At 39.5% G+C, this 22,782-nt stretch overlaps 1 protein-coding gene across 2 annotated transcripts in view; it reads left to right on the top strand.

The window, feature by feature from the left end:
* The window catches only part of NR3C2 (nuclear receptor subfamily 3 group C member 2), a 309,474-nt gene that overhangs the window by 251,617 nt on the left and 35,075 nt on the right, over positions 1–22,782 (top strand). For both annotated transcript variants that reach the window (XM_033134524.1, XM_033134523.1), the window contains exon 7: positions 21,667–21,797. In XM_033134524.1, the coding sequence (XP_032990415.1) occupies positions 21,667–21,797 (131 nt within the window). The remainder of the gene's footprint in view (positions 1–21,666; positions 21,798–22,782) is intronic.

The following is a 22,782-nucleotide window of genomic DNA, read 5'->3' as shown; positions in this document are numbered from 1 at the left end:
TCTTTTTTTTTTTTTTTGGCCTATGTTTTTGGTGTCATCTATTAACTTTTGTGTGCAAATATCCAAGTGCATGGGTTCCATACAAAGTGCAAAATAGTAAGAATCCTTTTTAACAAATGGAACTCAGGGGAAAGAGCCTTATATTTGAAGTCTGAGAGAATCAATGTCATTAAAGAGTTTTGGAAATAAATAAGAAATAATAACCCCACACACAAAAAAAAAAAAGGAAAAAGGAAAGGTCATATAAACTTTGTATGCACTTGTCTGTTCTAGAAAATATTAATAGATATAAAAAAGAACAAAAATGCTTTCTAATGTTATAAGTAGCTTAAATGTTATATAATTTTTGAATGAAGTTTTTATTTCCTGTTCTTAAAACTTTTGACCTCAACCCCAATCTAGAGTTTTGTAAGTTGTCTCTCAACTGGAAAGAATAAAGTGGAACTGCCCTTTTAGTGGGGGAAGAGTGGGAGCATTCCCAGAAGGTTTGGAAATGACATAAAGCCTTTTGGTGAAATCGAGCTTGATGCAGTAGCTCTGTTATAGGGCGCTATCATAGACCTTGTATTTTTGTAGGGAAACTACTAAGTTACAAAGGATGGCCTACAATCAAAGTCTGAATGCATATTCATGTTTCATTCTGCAGTTATTCAAGGAGTATTTGCTAACTGTCGTCAATGCTCTAAGTGATGGCTTCAAAATAGTGAAAAAATACGTAGTCCCCATCTCATGGAACCTAACAGTCTAATGGGGAAGATAGAAAATAATCAAAGAATGCTAAAGTTATAAAGGTGATACCTACTGAAAGGAAAGTGCTTTGAGAGCAGTTCATGGAGGTATCGATCTAGACAGGAAAGGCTTCCCTGGATTGATTGAGCTAGTGTCAACCAGGCAAAGGAAGTGTAGGAGGAAGAAAATTCATCTAGGCTGAGGGACCAACTGTGCAAAGGCCCACTTGCAGGAAGGAACTGAATGCAAGACAATGTGATGATGAACATGGGGACAAATAGAAATGCAAAGATGTTGAAAGGCAAAATCGTTAGGAATTGCCAGTGGGTGGATTCTGGTAGAGATTGGAGGGGCCGAAGAAGTAGGTATCTAGGATGACTTCCAGGCCTCTGCCTTAAATTAGGATTTGGTGCCCGTCCCCGGAATAGGGAACAGGATAGAGGACCACAGTGTGGAAGGGAAGAGGAGAGGAGAGCATGAGGCCATTTTTGAACATGATAAGATTGAATTGCCTTTGAAACGTTATCCGAGAGGAAGTACTCAGTAGGCAATTATTTATACAGGTCAGAAGCTTAAAGAGAGGTCCCAGCTAAAGATGCAAAATTTGAACTCATTTTTGAGGTCGTGGATGAAGGAGGAAAGACAGAAGAGTGTTATGTCACAGACCCCAAGGCGAGAGAGGATTTCAGGAAGGAAAGAGTGGCTACCATTGTTGGATGCCGTTGCAGACTCGCAGCATGCCTTACTCATTGCCTGGCAACAGCTTGCAAACTCACGTGTGCTGAGCATGGCCGGCCGTGTACTTGCCCTCAGCTAGTTCCTGTACTTCTGTACCCTCCCACCAAAGTGAAGGCCAGTCTGGCATTCTGTGCCCGGAGTCATGTATGCCATTCAGCTGAGGGTGGAATACACTGATGGGATCCCCCCCATGTGCTCCCACCAACCCGCCACCTGCGCCTGTTTGAGCCCACCTCTCACCTGCATTGACAGCCCATTTTCAGGTGTCTGTATCCCCCACCCCACCCTTGTTTCACTGGTACCTCGTTGAAGTTACAGACTCTGTCTTTATCGTTGTTAATTTCCAGCACGTAGCATTGTGTCCAGGGCACAGTAGGTATGCCATAAAATCAGTCTAGAAGGAGCTTTCTAAGCCATCATGTCTAATTATGAGGATGCAGTTTATGATAAAGAAGTGTGACATGAGAATGCATCGATTTCATGAACAGGGGCATTGCTGTGTTTAACAAGACTTGAATAGGGGTCGTTGGTGTTTGTTCTTCAGCTGTGAAACAGATCGGGACGTTCCGAAGGTCTTACCCTTCAGCTGTGTACTAGAGCATTGTTGGAGTTGGAGGAAAGGTGGGAAGTAAGGAATAGTTACGGAAAATATTGTTTCCAATTTTTTATTAAACATTGTGGAAAAGATACGAGTTAATACTTTAAATTAGCATAAAACTTTTCTTATGATCAATTCAAAACTTTTCAAATATGTATTAAATGATTAATTATTCAATTTTACCTTGAAACAGCTTATTGTATATTGCTACAGATCATTGCAATTATTCAAATTTCTTTTCAATATACATAGTAAAACTCCCATTTAAGCCGGTAATGAAATTTCTTCAAATTGTTTTTTTTTTCCTGCAGTTCCTGAAATGAAGGTTCAAGGTTCCATTCTCTTCTAAGTTTCAGCCAGTACTTTAGAATTAAAAGTATATTTATTATTTCTTTTTTAATATTTAAAAGCAGTTTTACATTGTCTCAAGTTGTTGCCCAATGAGAAGTGTTTCTTGGGTGACCTTTCACTGTCTTCATAGTTCTGAACCTATGGTTGAGAGATATTGGTAAGATAGAGAGAGAGAGTTGTTTTAGGTCTTGGTGTCACTTGCTGACCCCATCTTGTGAGCACTGTGAGTGTGTCTCCACGAGGGAAGGTATTTGCCTCAGCTCATTGGCGAGGGAGATGAATTCTACCCACACCATCCCCTTGGTTTAAAGCGTTGGCTGTGTGATGGCAGCATCAATAGAAAAGTGTAGGACTCAGTTATCAGTCATTTCAGGTCATGTTTCCTGGAGCGCTGTCCATCTATGTTGTGTCCCCAGCGGGGGTCACTGTGCTGCCACAGTCCAGTTGTCCTTAGTGACGGCCTCTCAGGCAACTCTGCCAACAGGACAGTGCCCTCGTGGTCCCTCCAGTAGGCCTGTCTCACATCCGGGCTGCGTGTTCCAAGGCCGTGTCACCATTGTTCAGCCTGGGATCAAAGCGTCCTCAGGGGGGCTGAGGGCGGTTGGAGTTAGAACGTAATATGCCCTGCACTCCCCCCAGAGGCTGGGTGATTGATATTCCTGAGCCACCACAGTGACTTCTGTGCAGGGTCAGCGTCGGGGCCAGTGACAGGTGAGGGACAGGAGTTCTGAGGAGATGGGCTAGGGAGGGAGGAGGATGAGCCGGGTCAGCTCCCCTTGACTGACTGGCTCCATTAGTTTCCCTCCTCTGTCCCCAGCCTCTATTTCCTCTCTCTGTTTCCTTTTTCTTCTTTCAAATAGGAATTCTTACTTCGCCTCTGCGCGTGCGGGTACTGTTCTGTATATTTTCTAGTCTCTGACCTCCTCCTGTTCCCTCCTCCTTCCCCACTTCCTCACTCCCTTCCCTCTTCTTCCTGCTCACCTCCCAATCCCTCTCTGTCTCACTCTGTCTTACACACACACACAAACACACACACACACAAACACACACACCCTCTTCTCCTGTTATTGAAAAACCAGCAGTCTTCTGAGATTTCCTTTTTTTTTTTTTAAGTTCTGATTTACTATGAGGGAATAAACTTTAACAGAAAAAATAAACTAAATCCTCCTATTTTTTATCTCTCCCTGGAGCCCCAAGAAAACCTAGGCCCTGTACCAGCAACTAGAGAGACGAGGTCTGCAGCAGAAAGGTCTGAGCATTTTGTTGGACACGAAGGGAGAGCTTCCCCTCAAGATGGTGCCCGTGCTGCCAGGTTCACTACTCCCACCGCTGCCCACTGGTTTGGACCTGGCCGTCTTCACCCAGGCCTGGCTTCTATAGACAGTTGAGTTTGAGAGTCCTGAATAAAGAAAAACAGTGTCACAAGTAGAAAAGGGCCAGTCCTTGTCTGCAAAGGGCAGAAGCATTGCAGAATGGAGCTCTCTTTTCTTTTACACAAAGGCAGGGTAGAGAGGACATCTCGCTACCTGAAGAAGGGTACACAGAGGGAACTGTAGGGGAAGGTACAGTGGGGACTGAGGAGATTTTATAAGCTACAAACAAAAAAAGTAATCATTCGTCATGCATGGGGACAGAGGAAAGGGAACTAGTCCCTCAAAACATTCCCTTCATTTCTCTCCCCTTTTTACTTTAAAATTTTTTTTCAATTGTAGTTGACATTCAATATTATATGAGTTTCAGAGGTACAGCGTAGTGGTTAAACATTTATGTAACTTATGAAGTGATTTCCCCCTGATAAGTCTAGTCACCTGGCACCATGCATAGTTATTACAATATTATTGACTATATTCCCTATGCTGTAGTTTATATCCCCATGACTTGTGTAATCACCTTCTTTTTTCAACAGTATTTTTTTTCCCCTTAATTCAACCTAGCATAGTGGTAACAAGTATAGTTGGAGTACAAAGTTACTTCCAGACATTTCCAGCAAAGGGATTGAGAGGAGGGAAATTCTTAAAGAAATGGGTGACTTGACTGAGCTTCCCTGCCCACGTCAAGTAAAGTTCCTGAAATGAGTATGCAAGGGACAGGGACACCTTTCCTGACCTAGGAAAGGTGAGTACGCTAACTCGAGTTGTTTGAATTTAAGACTAGAACCCCAGGTAGCCTGTCTAACTCATTTTTTGACGCGCCTTCTTTTTTGCCAAACCTGTCCTCTCATTTTGGAACACTGGGGAAAAGGAGATATGTGATATTCAGTCAGTCCATTCATTCAACAAGTATTTCTTGAGCAACTTCAATAAACCCATCACTGTTCAGGCACCAAGACAAGAACAGTGAAGAAAACGTGGAGCTCACGCTCTGGTGCTGGGTGAGTGGGTAGGATAGTGGAAACAGTGCAGGCATCATTGCGAAGAAGTGCCACCTGCTGTGTCCCCAAGGAATATGGGTCAGGTAGCATACCCTCATCCTGGCATCATGATTGTATATAAACACAAAATAGTGGTGTTTCAAATGGTACGGTGGCATTTGGGTGTATTCTCTTGGAGGATTTACATTGGTTAGTGCCATTGGTTTGCCACACTGGCCTCCTTTTGGTGCTTTGACAGATCCAAGCTCATGCTTCACTCAGCCCCTCGCACTTGCTGTTGGCTCTGTGGCGGAGGGTGGTTTTTCCTCACCATCTTGTCTCAGCTCCAGATACTCCTTATTCAGGCGGTTTTGCCGGACGACCAGATCTAAAGTAGAGCCCTCCACCCCGTTCCTCCGCATTATGTCGTGTGTTTCTTTTCTTTGTAGTAGGTCTTCTGTCGCCATAACATAGGCTCAGGGAGGGCAGGAAACTGGCCTGTGTGATTCACCTTTGCATCACTGGCACCTAGAATTCTGTCTGGCATTAGTAGGTGCTTGATGAACTAATTAATTTTAAAAAGCTGTTTTCAGCATTATTTCTTGCTGCTCCTTTGCAAAATCTCTGCGCCAGCGAAATTACGTAACCTTTCTCTTCCCTTAGTTCTGTCTTCCCGCTGCTGCGTCTTTGCTCCTGACATTTTCCTTTCTCCCTCTCAAGCCCCAATTCAAAGGATGTTTTCTCTCTGGTGACGTCTCAAAGACAAGAGTGACTTATTCCCCCGCCCCCCCCAAAAAAAAAATTCTTTTTTTCTATATTACTTTTTTCTGTATTAATTTTGGTGCTTTATGTATTTTATATACGTTTTACTCCAGATAAACTATGAACTACTAGAGCACAGAAAGTATATACGTTTAAAATTTTTTCCATAATGTCTAGCAAAATGCTTTCTATATAACTGGCACTCAGTGACTGTTTTTGGTTTGTTAATAAGTACTTTTTCTAGCTCAAGTGTCAGAAGCAAGGTTCTTGATATGTGTGTACCCTAAAATGTCTTTATGGCTTAGCATGTGAAAATGAAAAGATTCATTTTTGTAGGCTTTTTTTTTTTCAAGTTTTCCTACAAGAACACTGCTGTATGTTAATATTTCTTGCATTGTAGTGTACTTGAGAAATTTCCTAAGTAGTTAATGAAGCTGGGTAATTGCCAGTATAGTATGAAATTAAAGCAAAACAAATAGGAGACTGCAAATAGAATGAACAGTTTAAGCTATATATAACTATATTGGAATCACATGGAGAAGTAATGATGCAAGAAACGTGTCCAGGCTTTGCTCTGGCTAACTAGAGGGAGCTATTTTTCATTTTGAATAAAAGTCAAAACCAGTTTAAGATCATATGTTATCTTTAAAAGGCTTAGTGTGGCTAATATTAGCATGTTGTTGTTTTTTAATCTCAGTTAGCATGCTCAAGGACTTTGGTCTCTTCAGCTTAAAATACTCTTCAATTAAAAATTAAATCACTGGAGTGAATTTCTTTATTGAAAAATTAATATAGAAAAATTAATTTTGATGCAGTGATTATACGGCAATCCTGGGCAGGTGATGAGGAATGGGTTAATAAACTACAGAACTATGGAAGCCTCCAGGCTTCCTCCCTTGACACAGGTCACAAGACACAAAAATGGTGGCTCTGATGGTGCTCTCCTGGAATGAAGAAGGAGAACACACTTGCAGGCGTCTTGATACAGAAGTGTACAGTGTTTTCTGGACGTGTGTCGTGAGACACTTCGAGAACACAAACTGAGCCACATGATCATCCATTTTTATTGTGTCACATATGAGTGATGATTCAGGATTTCTATCCCTCATTTCCACCCATAACCCTAAGCTAATTTAATATGGTTGTGTATTTAAAGAGGTCATTTAATTTTTCTTGGGTTCTGGGATTGATATTTTTCTGAAATAAATAAGTAGGGAAGGGAGAGAAACAAACAAAGAATGTCATTTGGAGGCCCTTGGCTCCTTGTGAGAGCTCATGCAGGTACCTGGATTGTTAGTTCTGCAACAGGAGTATGCTCCAGCCAATACACAAATTTGCAACCTTTGCAGCCTGGCCCATATCGGTGCCCCTCCATCTTGAAGTAGACACTGCCTCAATGGAATCGGTGGAACTGGTAATTTATAAACTCCTGGCTTTCTTTTTGCTATGGGTATGATATCTCTCTCTGTCTTAGTCAACTTGGGTCACTATACCAAAAGTCCACAGACTGGGTAGCTTCACAAACAGATAGTTGTTTCTCACAGTTATGGAAGCTGGACGTCCAAGCTCAGGGTACCGGTAAGGTCGGGTTCTGGTGAAGACCCTTTTCCTGGCTTGCAGACAGTGTCCTCACTGGCTGTCTTTGTTTCTTCTCGTCCCATCCTGGGCGCTCCACCCTCATGACCTCACCTAAACATAATTACCTCCCAGAGGCCCCACCTCCTGATACCATCCAATTGTGGGTTAGGGTTTCGACTTACCAATTTTGGAGAGACCCAAACATTCGGTTCATAACAGTCTCCATTTAGATACTAGAGTGCAAAGGTAGTTAATAGGTAGGTTAGAGGGGGAATTTGAATGATTATGAGCTGCTGCTGAAAGCTTGTGAAAGGCATTATGTTCTGCGCTATCTCGAGTGCATTATCCTATTTAATCCTCACAACTCTATGAAGCGGGAATTTATTATTCCTGTTTTAAAAACAAGGAGACAGTGGCTCAAAGGTTTCAACCCAGATGGTCTCTCAGTCCAAAACTCAGAAACTTTCAACCGCATCAAGTCTTGTACATTGACAGTGGAACTTGGTTTTTCCGGCAGTTACACACAGTGTGGACCTTCGGGACTAATAATGGGTTTCAGTAAGTGGTTTCAGAGACTGTATATGTAGAACCTTTACTGACCGATCATGTATCAGCATTCCTAAGAGTTATTATTTAAAATGCCCAGTGTAGAAAAGAACACAAATAGGAATTAAAATGTTCTCTGGAAAATGGGAACTTTATTTTAAAGTTTCAATTATTTCTCTAAATCTGTTTTCTTTCTGATATCATGACAATATTTAAAACCTCAGTTGTTGAGGACCTAGGGCTCCATCCCTACTTAATTTTGCTGCTCATGAGCTTGATGTTGTAGACTGAGAGGGAGGGAACTTCACTACGCCTTCATTTCCTTTCTGCAGAAGGTGGGGAATTGGACCAGATTAGCAGTTTGTAAACTTTTTGTTCTCAGGACTCCCTTTATGCTCTTAAAATTATTGAGGACCCTGAAGAGCTTTTGTTTGCATATTATATCTATTGGTATTTATCCATATCAGAAATTAAAACAGATTTTTTAACAGACTGATTTCTCAATTCATTTTAAAATAACATTAACCTATTACATATATAGATAACATAAACACAGCATAGCATAAACATTTTTATGGAAAAAAAAAACCTTATTTTTCCAAAACAAAAAAATTACGAGAATGGCATTATTTTGCCTTTTTGTAAATCCCTTCCATCTGCCTTAAATGAAGACAGCTGTGTTCTCTTCTCTGTTTCTTACATTAGTCTGTTGTGATAGGTTCTTTTGGTCAACATATATGAAAAAAAATCAGCCTCACCCAGACACACATGTTGGGAAAAGGAGAACCTCACAGACTCCAGGAAAGGGTGTTGGGGACGCCCAGAAATCCTCAGACCACATTTTGAGAACCACTGAACCAGGTGATCTTTAAAACCCCAACGCAGACTCTCATTTTCCTTGGCTTTCAGGAAGCCTCACTGGAGGTCTGGATCTCTGTTTCCTCATTCAAGAAAGCCTTAATAATCTTTATTTCAGACATCAGAGAATCGAAGCCAAAGAGAACATAGTCCCTTACTTAAAGGGCTCCCTGTCTAGTAGCAGAATACTCACTGAGCCGACCGTCTGCCATGGGCTATACTTGATGCTGTTATATCAACCGTCTCATTTATACACAGTTGTATTTTAAGGCAGGTATTATCACTGATAAATGGCGCGGCTGCCTCAGGCATCGAGAGGTGTGGTGTGTCATCTGAGAAGGCATAACCATTGAGAAGTGGACCTCAGGTTTGAGGCCAAGACTTCCCTGAAAGCACACTCTGTTTTCATTATACAGTAGGTTCTGGAATGATGACGTTTCTTTCGACGTTGTTTAGTTACAAGGTTGATGAGATGCCATAGGAACTTCATTCTTGTGTATATCTATTAGCCTGTGTTACAATCGGTTTCATTATCTGTTGTCTTGCTTAAAGTCCCAGAACCTATTAAGGACATTGAGGACTTACTATACCACATCTTTCTCCATCTACAAAGTCATGGAGAGGGAAGGGTCTCAAAGTTCCCTTTCAACCCCCTATGGTTTAGGATTCTGTAGTTCCGCTTTACCATCAGATAACTTATTCTGTCAGCGATGAGAACTTGTGGTTAGCAGAGGTCAGTTAAAAAGGAGAACAGTATTACAAATGAATATCCTAATCACTTCCACTAACGTGAAATGTATGTCTCTTTAATTATATTGTTTAGCTAAAAATAATAATGAACAATGATTAGCATTTCGCCAGTCGATTGTAAATACTGCGAATATCTACAACATGTACTGTGGTGGCTGTTATAAGGAATCCGAAGTGAAATACACAATTTTCATCCTCCAGGATTCTATTGTGTGGTTGGTGGATTAAGACATAGACATGTTTATGGTGGCCCAGCAAGACACAGCGCACATGACAAGTGGCAAATACGTTTTCTTTAAGAGGGGTGCTCCAGGAGTTTAAAGAGAAAGTGATTCCTTTGGGCTAAAGTGATGCAGGAATACTGCCTGGCAGAACTGTCTGGCTTTGAAGGCTGTGGTAGCCCCTGTTGGAGGGCTAGGATTTGGGGGAGCAGAGTAAAGACATGGCACGTGCAGTCCAGGTGTGAGAAATGGTACCAGGCAGGATGAGGGAGTGTCTGAAAGTCAGAGTTGAAGTGACGGAAGCACGGGGCACAAAGAACGCGGGCTCACACTTCAGAACAGAGCGGGCTCTTCCTTCCCTGCTCTCCTTTTGTCTCACTATATCTGCCTTGCCTTTCCTCCCTCCCTCCACCACGGAACTTTTTTCCTCCCCTCTTTCTTGTCTTTCATTTCTGCTTGACCCTTTTCCTTTCCCTTCATTTTCTAGCTTTCTCTTCTCCTCCTGTTCAACCTCTGTTCCCCCTTCACTCCCTCTCATGTAGAATGAGGCGATATCACCAAGTATTGCATATATTGACTAAAAATGTTATATCCCGTTGTTTTGACATTGAAATTATGTGTGTTAAAGCTTTTACACGCCTTTCCAGGGGGAAGAAAACTGACGATGCAGTTTTCCTTTAGTATGACCTTTTGTGCTCTTTGGGGTGGTAATCTTAAATGGAAAACATTTTCTTACAAGCTCCAGCAGTCTTGTTCTTGCTCTTAAAATCATTGAAATTTCTGTTCCAGAAGTTACTTGAAGGAATGGCTTTAGTTTTCTGATTTTTATTATATTTTTCCTGACTGCTGCTCTTTGTCCTTGTTGCAGAAAACATTGCTGCCAACTTGCTAACTGGCTGTCCTCACCCCAAACACCACCCCCCAGTTCTTGGTGCTGAGCGGTAGGGGAAGGGAGGGGCTCAAATCACTGCAATGCCTTCTCTCTCTCTCTCTTTCTTTCTCCCTCTCCCTTTCCCTTCCTCTTCTTCCCTTCTTTCCTCCCTCCATCCCTCCCTGTCTCTGTCTTTCTGTCTCTCTCTGTCTCCCTCTCTGTCTCGGTTGCCCAGAATGAACACAAAACCCTAAAGAATCATTTGTCATTAGAGAAAGACTACATGGCCACTTCCTTCTGATGAGAGGAAGTTCAGAAGTTCACAGAATTTCAAAATAGAAAAGAAGTTTACAAAATGTCAGCTGTACTCCTCAGCTCTCTTGACTAGTGATTTTCTGTAAGCGGGTAAAGAAGAAATATTTAAGCTATACTTTGAATAAGCATGGTGTTCATGTCATTTCATGCGCACATGTAGTGTGCGTTTCAGTGCTGACGCTTTACGGGAAATGGATGTCAACACTGGTTTCGTGGCCTTGTCGCGTTCTACTTATTTCACGCAGTTATGAATGATGTAGTTGTTCATAATGTCCTGAACAAAATCTGCTTTGTGACAGATGTTCAGAATCAGTAATAAGAAAGGACACGTGGCAGATCTCTTAATAAATTAATTCAGTTCAACATCGTTTTTTTTTAAGGCAGATGATTTACCAGCTTTTAGAATAATTCAAACACAGGAAACGACCTCACACCCAGAATTTGTGGCACCCGAAAATGTTTTCTGGGACCCACTTTGCATAATGAATATGGTATCTGGGATAATAGTTTCTGAAGGCTTAGCTATTTTCTTCCTCCAAAGCAAGACTTTCCAGGTAAAAGAAGGAATGTGTGATCTTGTCAAGCAAGCACAATTGCTCTCTGCCTTCCACATCCCCGCCCCCTAACACGTCGACATGCTGAAGTCCCCTTGCAAGTGCGAGCCCCTCTCTGATGCTGCCTGTGAACTGCAGCTGTATATCTGGCCTTGGTCAGGGTCAGGGTCCTTCTTTGTAACCCATGCCAGGGTCTGGCTGCCAGAATAATGCCACTTTTGCTTCTGGAAGAATAGGATGCCATAAGCTGCAGTGTAATAAACGTCTTTTATTGTACTACTAGGAAAAAGTGATTTGCTATCACCTTTTACCCAAACAATAGTCTAGCATCACTTCCAAATTCAGCTGTTAACTTTGTTCCCATTCTTGAAACTCTCCGGTTATCAAGTAGGAATCTCACCTTTTTGTGGTGAGGAGACTATGGCTGTTTATTGAAACTAAGCAATGTGTATACTCCAAATGTCCCTGTTTGAAGTCACAGAAGGTTTTCTGTCTTCCATTAAACCATCTGTGGTCTGCATACCATTAAATTTCCAGGAATTATTATTAAAGTCTACAGCCTACAAGAAAAAAAAAAACACGAGGCTTGATAATATTAAAAAATTCCATCACTAGAGAATATTGTTCTTTTGTATCCTTTCTATGTGTAGGGCAATTCTGGCGACAAGCCTTAATGTGGTTAGTGCTTGTTAAGGGCTCATAAGATTCCGAGCACGCTGCTGACTGTTTTAACTTTAACAGTGAAGAGTGTAGGCTCTAAGACCACATGGCTTGGATTCAAATCCTAGGATACTGTTTTCAGCGAGGTTTGACTTTCTTGTTCTTACTTGGAATACGTAAATCTTCAATCAAGAAGTAGATCTGCTCCTCTGTCACGGGCATATATAAACTTCCTTACCAAAACCTAGAATCAGAATATTCAATTCACTAGGTCTTAAAATGTCTGGTGAACGATCGAGCCAGCCCCCATGTCCCCTACTAAAGGGCTGCTGGTCGTAGGTCCTTCCAGCACAGAGTTCTAGCCAAAGACCCTCACTGTTGACATAGACAGCTAGTATTCCTTTTTAACATTTTGCAGTTTGCTCTTGTTTCTTACCTTATCTTAGTGTGAGACGTTTAATCATATATCTCAAGGACAGCTGTGTCTCGCATGATACGATACATAAAGTCATATAAAGTAGCTTAGAAATCACTTTTTAAAATAAATTATATTGTAACTGGCCTGAGGAAATTCACAATCCAATAAATACTAAGATTAAACCTTCGGTCAAGCCAAAACATTTTTGTAATGTGATTTATCACAGATATCCCTAATTTAACTTTCTCCAACATACGAATTTTCACAGTAGGTTATGGCTGCTTGTTTTCTTTCCTCTATGAAAAACATGTGTCCTTGTACCCAAAATAAACTGTGTTAACTATATAAAAGTATTTAAAAATCTAAAGTACAAAGGACTATTTTATAAAAAAATAAAAACTAAAAAAGTTTCTAAAAAACTTTATAAAAATTTATGATGAAAAACATTTATTTCCTGATTTCTAGGACTGCCCATGGTAAATTATGGTTGCCATGTAACCAGACACCTTCTAGAGTTTTAGATCATCATGCATTGTTTTGATCTGTATAACATCCATTAAAGCCAGTGGAAATTATGATGCTTAAGTCCAAGGGCAGTTCTGTGAAAACATATCCATTCTGGAACATCAATTAAGGTGACAAACAAAACACTGAATTGGCTTTTAACTATTACTAGGCTTGACCCTGTAAAATTAATAGGGAATAGATGAATGTCATGGAGACCACTGGGACACCGCTCTCTCTGGCATCAGAGTCCAGTAAAGCAGACCACAAACAACATTCTCCAGTGATTCGTAGACCCAAGCGGCTGAGTTCTGCCCTGGCTGTAAATAAATGATGTAAATACTATAAAAAGGAACAGACATCAGAACGGCAACTAGGAAAACGGTCGTCCTACAGTTCTATCTTGTTTATCTATTAAGGAAAAATCTAATAAGACTGAAAAAAAACTATAAACAGTAAACTGGAATAATTGGAATGTTCAAATGGAGGTCATTTTTATTTTAATTAAGATTTGGGGAAAAAAACCTGTTTCTGCATGCTGTGTCTTAGGAAAATAACAAGCCTGAGACAGGGCCCATCTGTTACACTGACCATGCAACAAGATGTTAGATTTATTCAGACATAATGATGTGGTTTGCAGTATCAGACGTAAGGGAGGTCTGGTTTTTCAGATCTACTGCGATTATGTGTGTGCACCGACTTGCTCAAGTTATTTAATTCTCATTGACACTATGGCATACATTCTAGCAATGTAACACACACACACACACACACACACACACATACACACACACACACCTAGGAGCAATTTATAGAAGTAATGGTATGTTAGCAAACATGTTTTTTAAGACTCTTCCTGAGATCCAGGAACTTCAGAAGTTCAGCCGTAGTGAGCATTGCTATGTGTTGTTATATCTATATTTGAAGAGCGTCTCAAAGTCTACGAAATCCATTGGGTTTCCCTATTATCAGTAGCTGCCAGATATTTATTAAGCATTCACATAATTCTGGACCTGTGCACCATAAAAAAAAAATCGACCATAGAAAGATATGCACCTTATTATCTGGGAGAACACAGACCTTCAAAAGGGCTGAGCGTTGCCTATTGTTTCATTCAAGAGCTAAAGTGAAATATTCCGAAGGTTTATTTTTGTTGTTCCTTACTAAATAAAGTGCTGTCTACACACCTAAAATAAAATATGTTTAGGTGACAAAGGTACAGTTCAGTGCAATGTTGCTAAAGGATCTTCAGTTTAAAAAGTCATGGTACCTTTTATGGGCTCCCGTAGATGGAGGCGTTGGGAACCTCTCGTGTTTTGGCATTTATTAAAAATCAGCCAGTGTGAAAGGATTACATTTATTAAATGTGAATTCTTTGAAAGAATGATAAAGGTAGTTCTGTTTTCCCTTCCTCTTTAGGGTACCAAAACTACAATGGCCAGGCCTTTGGGGAATGGTTTCTGACTGTGAAATTTTGGTTTATTAAAGAATTTTCACTCTTCCCGCTTTCAAGAAGCATTTAGCACAGCTTGCAATAAAAGCATTGATACAGTAAGACTTAATATCCATCAAGATACAAAAGGGCAAAAGACAAGTAGTAAAAATAGTGGAAAAAGAGCTATTTTATATATTATAAAAGAAGAATAAATGACAAGCCTGAATCCCAAGAGAAGTTATGTAATGAAATGCAAATCTTAATTTCTTAATCACTATCAAAGTATGGCAGGTAGGATCATGGATTGTAAAGATGCTATTGTTTTAGTAGAAAGATTTTAATTGAAATAGAATGTTGATAACATAAAATTTACCGTCGTAACCGTTTTTAACTGTACAGTTCTATAGTGTTAAGAACATTCACATTGTGTAAACAAGTTCCCAGCACCCCTTCCCCCAGCCCCTGGTAACAACCATTCTGCTTTCTGTCTCTGTAAGTTTGACTACTCTAGGTACCTCATATAAGTGGAATCATACAGCATTTTTTTGTTTTGTTTTTGGTTGTTTGTGACTGGCTTACTACACTTAGCAGAATGTCATCAAGTTTTATCCATGTTGTAGCATGTGTCAGAATAGCCGCTAATTATTAGTCCATTGGAGGTTTATGGCACGTTCCGTTTACCCATTCATCTGTCTGTGGACGCTTGGGTTGCTTCCACCTTTTAGACATTGTGAATAGCACTGCTATGAACACAGATGACAGACATCTTCGAGACCATGGTTTCAATTCTTGTAGAGATTCTTTAAGTAGAAGCTAGCTTATTTTCTGCCTGTAGACAGCCACAGCATGAGAACTACCTGGAGGTGTTCAGGCTTGGTGGGAATGTTTTGTGGGCTTATCACATATCTACTTATCAGCATGTACTGCTCAAATATCTATTTCTACCCGAGTAAAGCATGACTATGATTCCAGGATTGCATTTAGTTTGGGGCAACGATTTCCCAAATCCTCCGCCTCCAATGGACCTCCAGATAACTTGTGGACTAAGCTTTTCGAATACATTTTTTGGTAGTGTCTTGGTAAAGCAACATTCGAATACTAAAAGAAGAGTCTTTTTTTCCGACAACTCTGTTGGCCAGTAGGTTCGATAGATCCTATGACCTCATAATGTGAAATAGGGCAACACTATTAACATATAATGGTGGCAAGAGGGCACGGGTTCTGTAGACACAAAAATTGTTCAGATTGTTTAGCTACTAAGTTAAAAGCAGGCAACTATAGCACAGAGATCCTTTAAATTGTGAATGTCCTTCCCATTCTGATTTTAACGGGGCTTTTTCTAATTCCTAGTCTTATTATGTGCATAAACTCCCTTTCCAGCACTACATTCTCTCAAAATCCAGGGGGAAAAAACATTTTCTAACCCTTTAATTATTCACTTTTGTTCCAAGTGAATCAGGTTTGGAGACATTAGATTATGTTAGTTTTATTTTAAAACTATTTTCAAATGGCCATGATTTTAAGTTTAACGTAATGGATGTTCTAACAGGGGACCAGACGAAGTTACAGCTATGAATAAAATTGGTTTCCTAGTTGGAGAAAATGACAAGTTTACAAAACTACTGAAATGTTTCTTGATTTTATTTTTGGAAGTATTTCTTCAGAAATATTTTAGAACTATTATTCTCATAGATTTTCACCCAGGGTCTTGGGAATTAGATCTGCGTCTCTACGCCCATTGTAGTTGTTGTATTTATTTATCCAAAGTAGAGGTTATTCTGTCCTAGCATATGAGGTAATGTTTAGAAATGGATGACATGTGCCCACGGTTCACAAGTAGAGACTGATGGCTATCAGTTATCCAAGTCTGGTGTTCACTTTAATAAAGGGACATTTCCTGACACAGTAATCTCCTACTGCCCTTATTAGTCCACTCTTCAAGGGTGACTTTTGCATTTACCTTTATTTTTTATAAGCATTATACAAACTTCATCTCTTTCCCAAACTAGTCCGTCTAATTTTACATTATCCTACTCAAAATGAGGTAAGATTATTAAATGAATAAAAGCATGGAGAAAAGAATATTTTTGTGAAGTAATATTGCAAAATCAATATCAGTATCATGCCAAAAAGATTGTCCTTCTTTCAACTTCTTTGGATGTACATCTCTATGCATTTAACCTAATTGCGCAAAAATGATGCGATGTAAAGTGTGTTTTTAAGATGGCGTATTTTCTTGAAATTTCAGGCTATATTGAGTACACAGTACTCTTCATTTAGAGAGCTCAATTTCATGCAGTAGAAACAGCAATGGAATTTGAAAACAAAATCTTACCACATGATGAGGGCAAAGGATAAACAAATGAGTGAATATAATAACAAAACATACGAAGTACCAAGTGTCTCTTCAGAGATACTCTGGAGAAAAGAGCTAAAACCTATTGGGCTGGTAGCATGAAGAGAGGAAAAGGCATACGTTTTTAATTTTTCTTAAATTTTTTAAAAAATTATAGTTGACAGACAATATTAGTTTCAGGTGTACACATAGTGAGTCACCATTTATATAACTTACAAAGCGATCACCACAATTCGTCTAGTAACCATCTGTCACTGTACACAGTTATTATGACGTCATTGACTTTATTGCCTATGCTGTACATTACATCTCCGTGACTTATTTTATAACTGAAAGTTTGTATTTCTTAATTCCCTTCCCCTTTTCTGCTCATCTCTCCATCCCCTTCTCCTCTGGCAGCCCTCAGTTTGTTCTCACATGATTTTCCTTACATGTGAAATCTAAAAAGCAAAACAAACAAAATGAAGCAGAAACAAACTCATGGATACAGGCATGCATTCTGAAGTAATAAAAAAAAAAAAAAACTGGATTTGGATCCTGGCTGCATCAGATACCTAAATTTCCTTATCATGAACATGAGGATAATTCTTCACAGGGCATTGTGAGAATTAGCAAGAAGAAATCGAGCTTTGGTGTATGGCAGACACTCCAGAAGTGATAGCCTATAAAACTGTAGAGGTTATTCAGGTAATATTACCTCAAGAAAGAGTTAAAGAGATGCTGTTCATACTGAAGTGGCAAAAAATGCTTCCTTTAGGTGTGTTGTCACACATTAATGTTCTAATCTGTTTTCAGGTTGAATCTGAGGTCTCTTTAACCTTTAATCTGTCTGTGGATGTTTTGTTAACACATCTGATAACAGAAACATTTCGACACTGAGGTGTTTAGTTCTCATGTTCTACTCTAGGCAAATCACTTCCACCTTCCTGAAAACCTGCATTTCTCTGGTTCTCTTGATTTACCATCCTGCACATAGAAATAACAACAACAGCAATAATAACAATATTATTTTCCTAAAAAGTCATTATAAGAATTTGATTATTTCTTGGTTTGTTTTAACCAAAATGATCATTGGTTTTCCAAGAAGCATTTTATTATCTCCATTATATCAAAAAAAAAAAAAAAAAAGGCTAACATTATACTTAAAGAACTTCCACACAGTTGCTTACTGCATCCCTGCAAGGTTGAAATTGTTATTAGTATCCCTGTTTTTTATGGGATGAGTCTGGGTCTCAGGAATGACAGACCACAGGCCCAGAAAGCCAGCACACTGAAAGGCTGTCGGGTTGCTCATCTCCTGGCCCAGCTGTGGCAAAGCTAAGGTTGCCTGTTCTGCCTCGAGCACAGGGTACCTGAGGGGATCAGACTGTCAGATGCAAGTACTGCCCCTCGGATTCACCCAGAAGACAAATGCATGCCAAAACAATACATGTTAGATATGCATATTAGCATCCCCAAAAATTGATTTAAAAAAATGGAAGAAACTATAAAATAAACCTGTTGAAAGTATTTAAAGATATACTAGGTAAAGATGTAATTTAGAGAAAGGAGATATAAGAACAAAAAAATAAGTATCTTATGCAAAAATAACAGAAATGTTTGAGAAGGAACTAAATTAGAGCATTTCTAGGCACGTAGACATCAAAAATATTGCCATTATAATTTAAAACATTGTAGACATTAAACAGATTAGATACAGAAAAAAGAAAAAAAGTAGTTAGAAAATAGGTAAGAACATAAATAATATGAAAGAGAGGTTAATGTGGAAGACAAAATGAGAATGTCCAACATACTGCTAATAGCAGTTCAAAAAGAGAAAAATAACGTGAATGGCAAAGGGGTGATATTTAAAGAAACAATGGCTAAGAACTTTTCAGAACTGAAGAAATACCTACATCTTCAAATCAAATTAGGACACTGAGTCCTGAGTGGGAGAAATAAAAATTAGTCGGCACCTAGGTACTTCATAATGAAACTGCAAACACCAGTTTGTTTTTTTTAAGCTGCCAAAAAGAAAATTCAGGTTACCTCTAAAAGAATGACAATTAGACTAAAAAGAAATTTCCCAAAAGCAGCGATCAAGGCCCTGGTGTAGTAGAATACTATCTTCGAAGTACTAACGAAAGTTAACCTGTCAAGCTAGAAATCTATAAGTTTTAAACTATCATTCAAGAATGAAGGTGAAATAAAGCCATCTTCAGACAAATTAAGACTTAAAGGCAAACAATTAGTGGTTGACTGCTGCTGAAAGAATTATGAGAAAATATGAAAAAAATAAGTAAGAAATTGAACCCAGAAGTAAGGAGGAAAGCGAAGCAAACAGTGGTGGTCAAACAAATGCATTGGTAACTGAACACACGTGGGGTGTGGATGTGTGAGAGGACAAATTTCAGGGGTGATTCGAAAACAAGCTGGAATTTAAAGACTAAAGAACAGTAACATGTAAGACGGGAATCAGGAGACCAAAGAAAGAGCGCTCGACATTTTTTCTGTTTCTCATGGAACAGCTATTGATTAACTTTAGATTTTTAAGTATGCAAGTTCATAACTTAAGTTATTTAACGAGTAAAAGTAGAATGCATACCTACTAAACCCAGTTGAGGAGAAAAGGGGGATTTTTTTTTAAAGCTGGATCAATCCAATAAAAGAAGGAAAATAGAAAGGAGGAAAGGAGGGGAAAAAGTTAAAATAGTTGAAAAAATCCAAATATGTAATGATAAATGAAAACAGATTAAACTGAGCTGTTAAAATATAGAAACTCAGATTTTTTTTTTTAATTCAGCTTTTTGCTGAATATAAGAGACGTGTGAAATATAATTATGTGGGAAGTTTGAAAACAAAGAACTTTAAATAAAAGGGCTTACTAGTAGGCAAATTCTAAAGAGAGAGCAAAAGATAAAAGAGACAGGAAGAAAGAAGGTGGGGGAAGGAAATAAGGAAGACACAATGTTAACGTCAGAAAAAAATTTAAGGGAAAAATATTAGGAATAAAGATAGTGTTAGTAATAAAAGGGAAATAAAAAGCTTACAATAAAATGGGTAAAGATATGGAGAGACAAATCACCAAAGAAGAAATCCAGCTGATCAGAAAACTTTTGAAAAAATGTTCAGCCTACTGCTGATAATGGAAATTCAAATAAAAGCAACAATGGAGCTATCCTTTCAACCCCCATCAGATAGCAAAAAAAATGTTTAATTGGATAATGACAAGTTTGGTGGAGATGTGGAATAAAAGGGCACTCGCATCTCTTACTTGTTGGAATGAAAGCAGCAGATGTGCACAAATCTATGACTCAGCGTTCTGTTTTCATTCTGTATCCTAGAGAAATGCACAGGGATGCTTCCTTGGTCATGTGTAACAGCAGTAAAGAGGAAACAGCCCAAGTGCCCATCAGTAGGGGAATGGGTTAATAAATTGTGATATATTCAAACAAATGACACTTGTAGCAGTGAAAATGAATTAACTTATATTTACCTGTATTAAAATGAATACATCTCAGAATTACTATTAATATGTTGAATTAGTTGCAGACGGATGTGCATATCTAATTTCCAATTTACATAAAAGAAAGCAGTACTGTATGTTGTGTTTGTAGGTAAATACGTGTGTAGTAAACCATACACATCTGAGAGGAAATGATAATCATTCAAAGTGGGTGGGTTCCTTCTGGAATGAGGAAGATGAATGGGATCGGGGGAAAAAGAGCGGACCTTAACTCTGTCATGTTTAATTCTTAATGATCTGAAGCAAATATAGCAAACATATTAGCCTTTATTTACGTTGTTAATTCCGGGTGGTAAATGCATAGGCTCCTGCTGTTCTCTGTGTGTGTGTGTTTGTGTGTGTATGTGCGTGTTTAAAATATAACCTTTATTTAAAATAGCTTCCAGCTTGTCATGGGAGAGGAAAGACAGAATAATAATAATGAAGAGGAAAATGTTCTGTGTTGCATTGTGGGTTCTTTTCAGATGGCTTTCAGAGTTGAGATGAGAGAGATTTTGCCAGTGGAACCCAAGACTGCATCCTAGTAGAGTTATCACGGTGTCGCTTTCCTACAGATTCCTACCCGCTGTCAGTCACTCATACACATGTATCTACCATCGTGACCTGGTTTTCTCTTTCTTTGGACTTTGAAATCCTTTCTCATTCTTCACTAGTAATTTCTTCCACTCATTACATTCTGGTCATTATAAAGCAGTAGTTTATCCAGGGCCTCCCCAAAGATTTATTACGATGAGGGGAAAAATCTGAAAAACGAAGAGAGATCTCAGCTTGCTTCTCATGGAAAGAGGAAATAATGACTTCTGTTGTAGTGGGATGTGGCCTTTTATGGAAACATTTGCATTTAGTGGAAGGAGAGAATCGTTTGGTTGTTTGAATGGAAACCTGTCTCTAGTGCTGCAAACTCCCGTATTGTTTTCTTCCTTTATCTGAGAAATTCCATTTGAGGTTCTCACCTTTTAAACTTTTGTCTGCTTTCCCTTTTTAAACGTGCTACTGCAAATAGCTAACAAACATGTTTCATGACCTCTGTAAGGGGGGATCCATGTGAAAACAAGATTTGGTCATTGCTGTCCTATGTTCATAGCACCTAGCACAGCCCTTCCAGGTAGTAGGTACTTGGTATCTGCGGGCTAGCCTGTGGGCTTCTCTGCTCTGTGGATGATCTCACTAGAACACACACCACAGGGCACAAAATAAAATAGCGGCAGACTTTGAGAACGGTTGCTTTCAGTGCATCTGACACATTCTTACAGGGTCCTAGTAAACAGCCTGGCAGTGTTTTCCAGAAGCAATTTACTGGTCACTTGGAAAGGCATCCAACTTGTCTTTAAAATACACATCTGCTTCACAATTTTTTTTTTTAATTGTTAAAAGTAATCTTGTATTGGCATTTAAAGCAATTGTAGGTGACCTCCTCTGCCATCTTAACCGGAAGCCCTGCGTCTGCTCCGTGTTGAAGCCAAAAGGAAGACTGACTCGGATCTCTTAATAGGCTGCCTTCGGCTGCCAGTCTGGGCTTGATAATGCGCCTTGCTTTCTCAGACATTTTTTTTCTTTTCCTTCGCAGGGAGAAGATGCATCAGTCTGCCATGTATGAACTATGCCAGGGGATGCACCAAATCAGCCTTCAGTTCGTTCGCCTGCAGCTCACCTTTGAAGAGTACACCATCATGAAGGTTTTGCTGCTGCTAAGCACAAGTAAATTGATGCCCACCCTAGCACTTTTTGTACTTTGTCAGGTCGTCTCCCCTTTAGAGAGCAGCCTATTTAGAGTGTTGGGTAGTTGGTAGAAAAAGAAAAATTGAGGAGGTGGGGGGAGGGCTTTGGTCTTTGATGAACTAAGTTACTTACAAACTAGAAAGCTCGGGATATATGAAAGAGCACATCCTTTCCTTCCTTCATCCATCCGACCACTAAATATTCGTTAAGTGTGTGTTAAGTGTATGGTAGGATTGGGCAACTCAGGGCATAGAAGGGTGAATGTGTCACAGTCTCAACCTTCGGAGACTTTTCCTCTAAATTTAAACATAATTTTAGTACATTGTAGAAAGGGATCATCTCCTATGATAAAGACGGTCACGGCGGCTCAAAGACAGAAACAGCATGTTCAGTTCTGGGGATCAGGGCGAGATTCAGAATGAAGTTGAATCTTGGAGAGCTTTGCAAGGGTGATGAATGGGATTATGAGTTGTGAAATGCCATTCCTGTCAGGGAACAGAAGGAGTGAGTGTGGACATGTAGGAAAGCACATCCAGGCAATAACACTTAGTTCAGGGGAGCTGTTTTGCCCATTATTTGTAGTTTTTATTGTATTTTTGTATTCATTTAATTTTTCAAGGTGCATCAGGTTATATTGGGTTGGGGAGTAGGCAGTAAGGTTGGGACGTAGATTGCATCTGAAGATTCAAAACCTATTGAAGATACCTGGCCTTTGTTAGGTGGGCAGAGGAGTGTAACACTGAAAGCTTTGAGCAGTGGAGTGACGTGATCAAAGCTGTATTTTATGGCTTTCTGAAGATACATCTATTAGTAGACTAAAGCAGGAAGAGAAGGGGAGGGAGAGAGGCACAGACAGAGAATTTATCCTGACTGGAAGCACAGAGACCTGTGAGGCTGTTGAAATAATGGCCTGGATGATGATGGTTGGTTGTATGATGCACACGAGCAAATGCATTCAAGAAAT

The sequence above is a fragment of the Rhinolophus ferrumequinum genome, chromosome 18 (genome assembly GCF_004115265.2).
Source record: "Rhinolophus ferrumequinum isolate MPI-CBG mRhiFer1 chromosome 18, mRhiFer1_v1.p, whole genome shotgun sequence".
Lineage (NCBI taxonomy): Eukaryota > Metazoa > Chordata > Mammalia > Chiroptera > Rhinolophidae > Rhinolophus > Rhinolophus ferrumequinum.
Note: the sequence above shows the minus strand (reverse complement) of the source record. Positions and strands in the feature narration are given on the sequence as shown.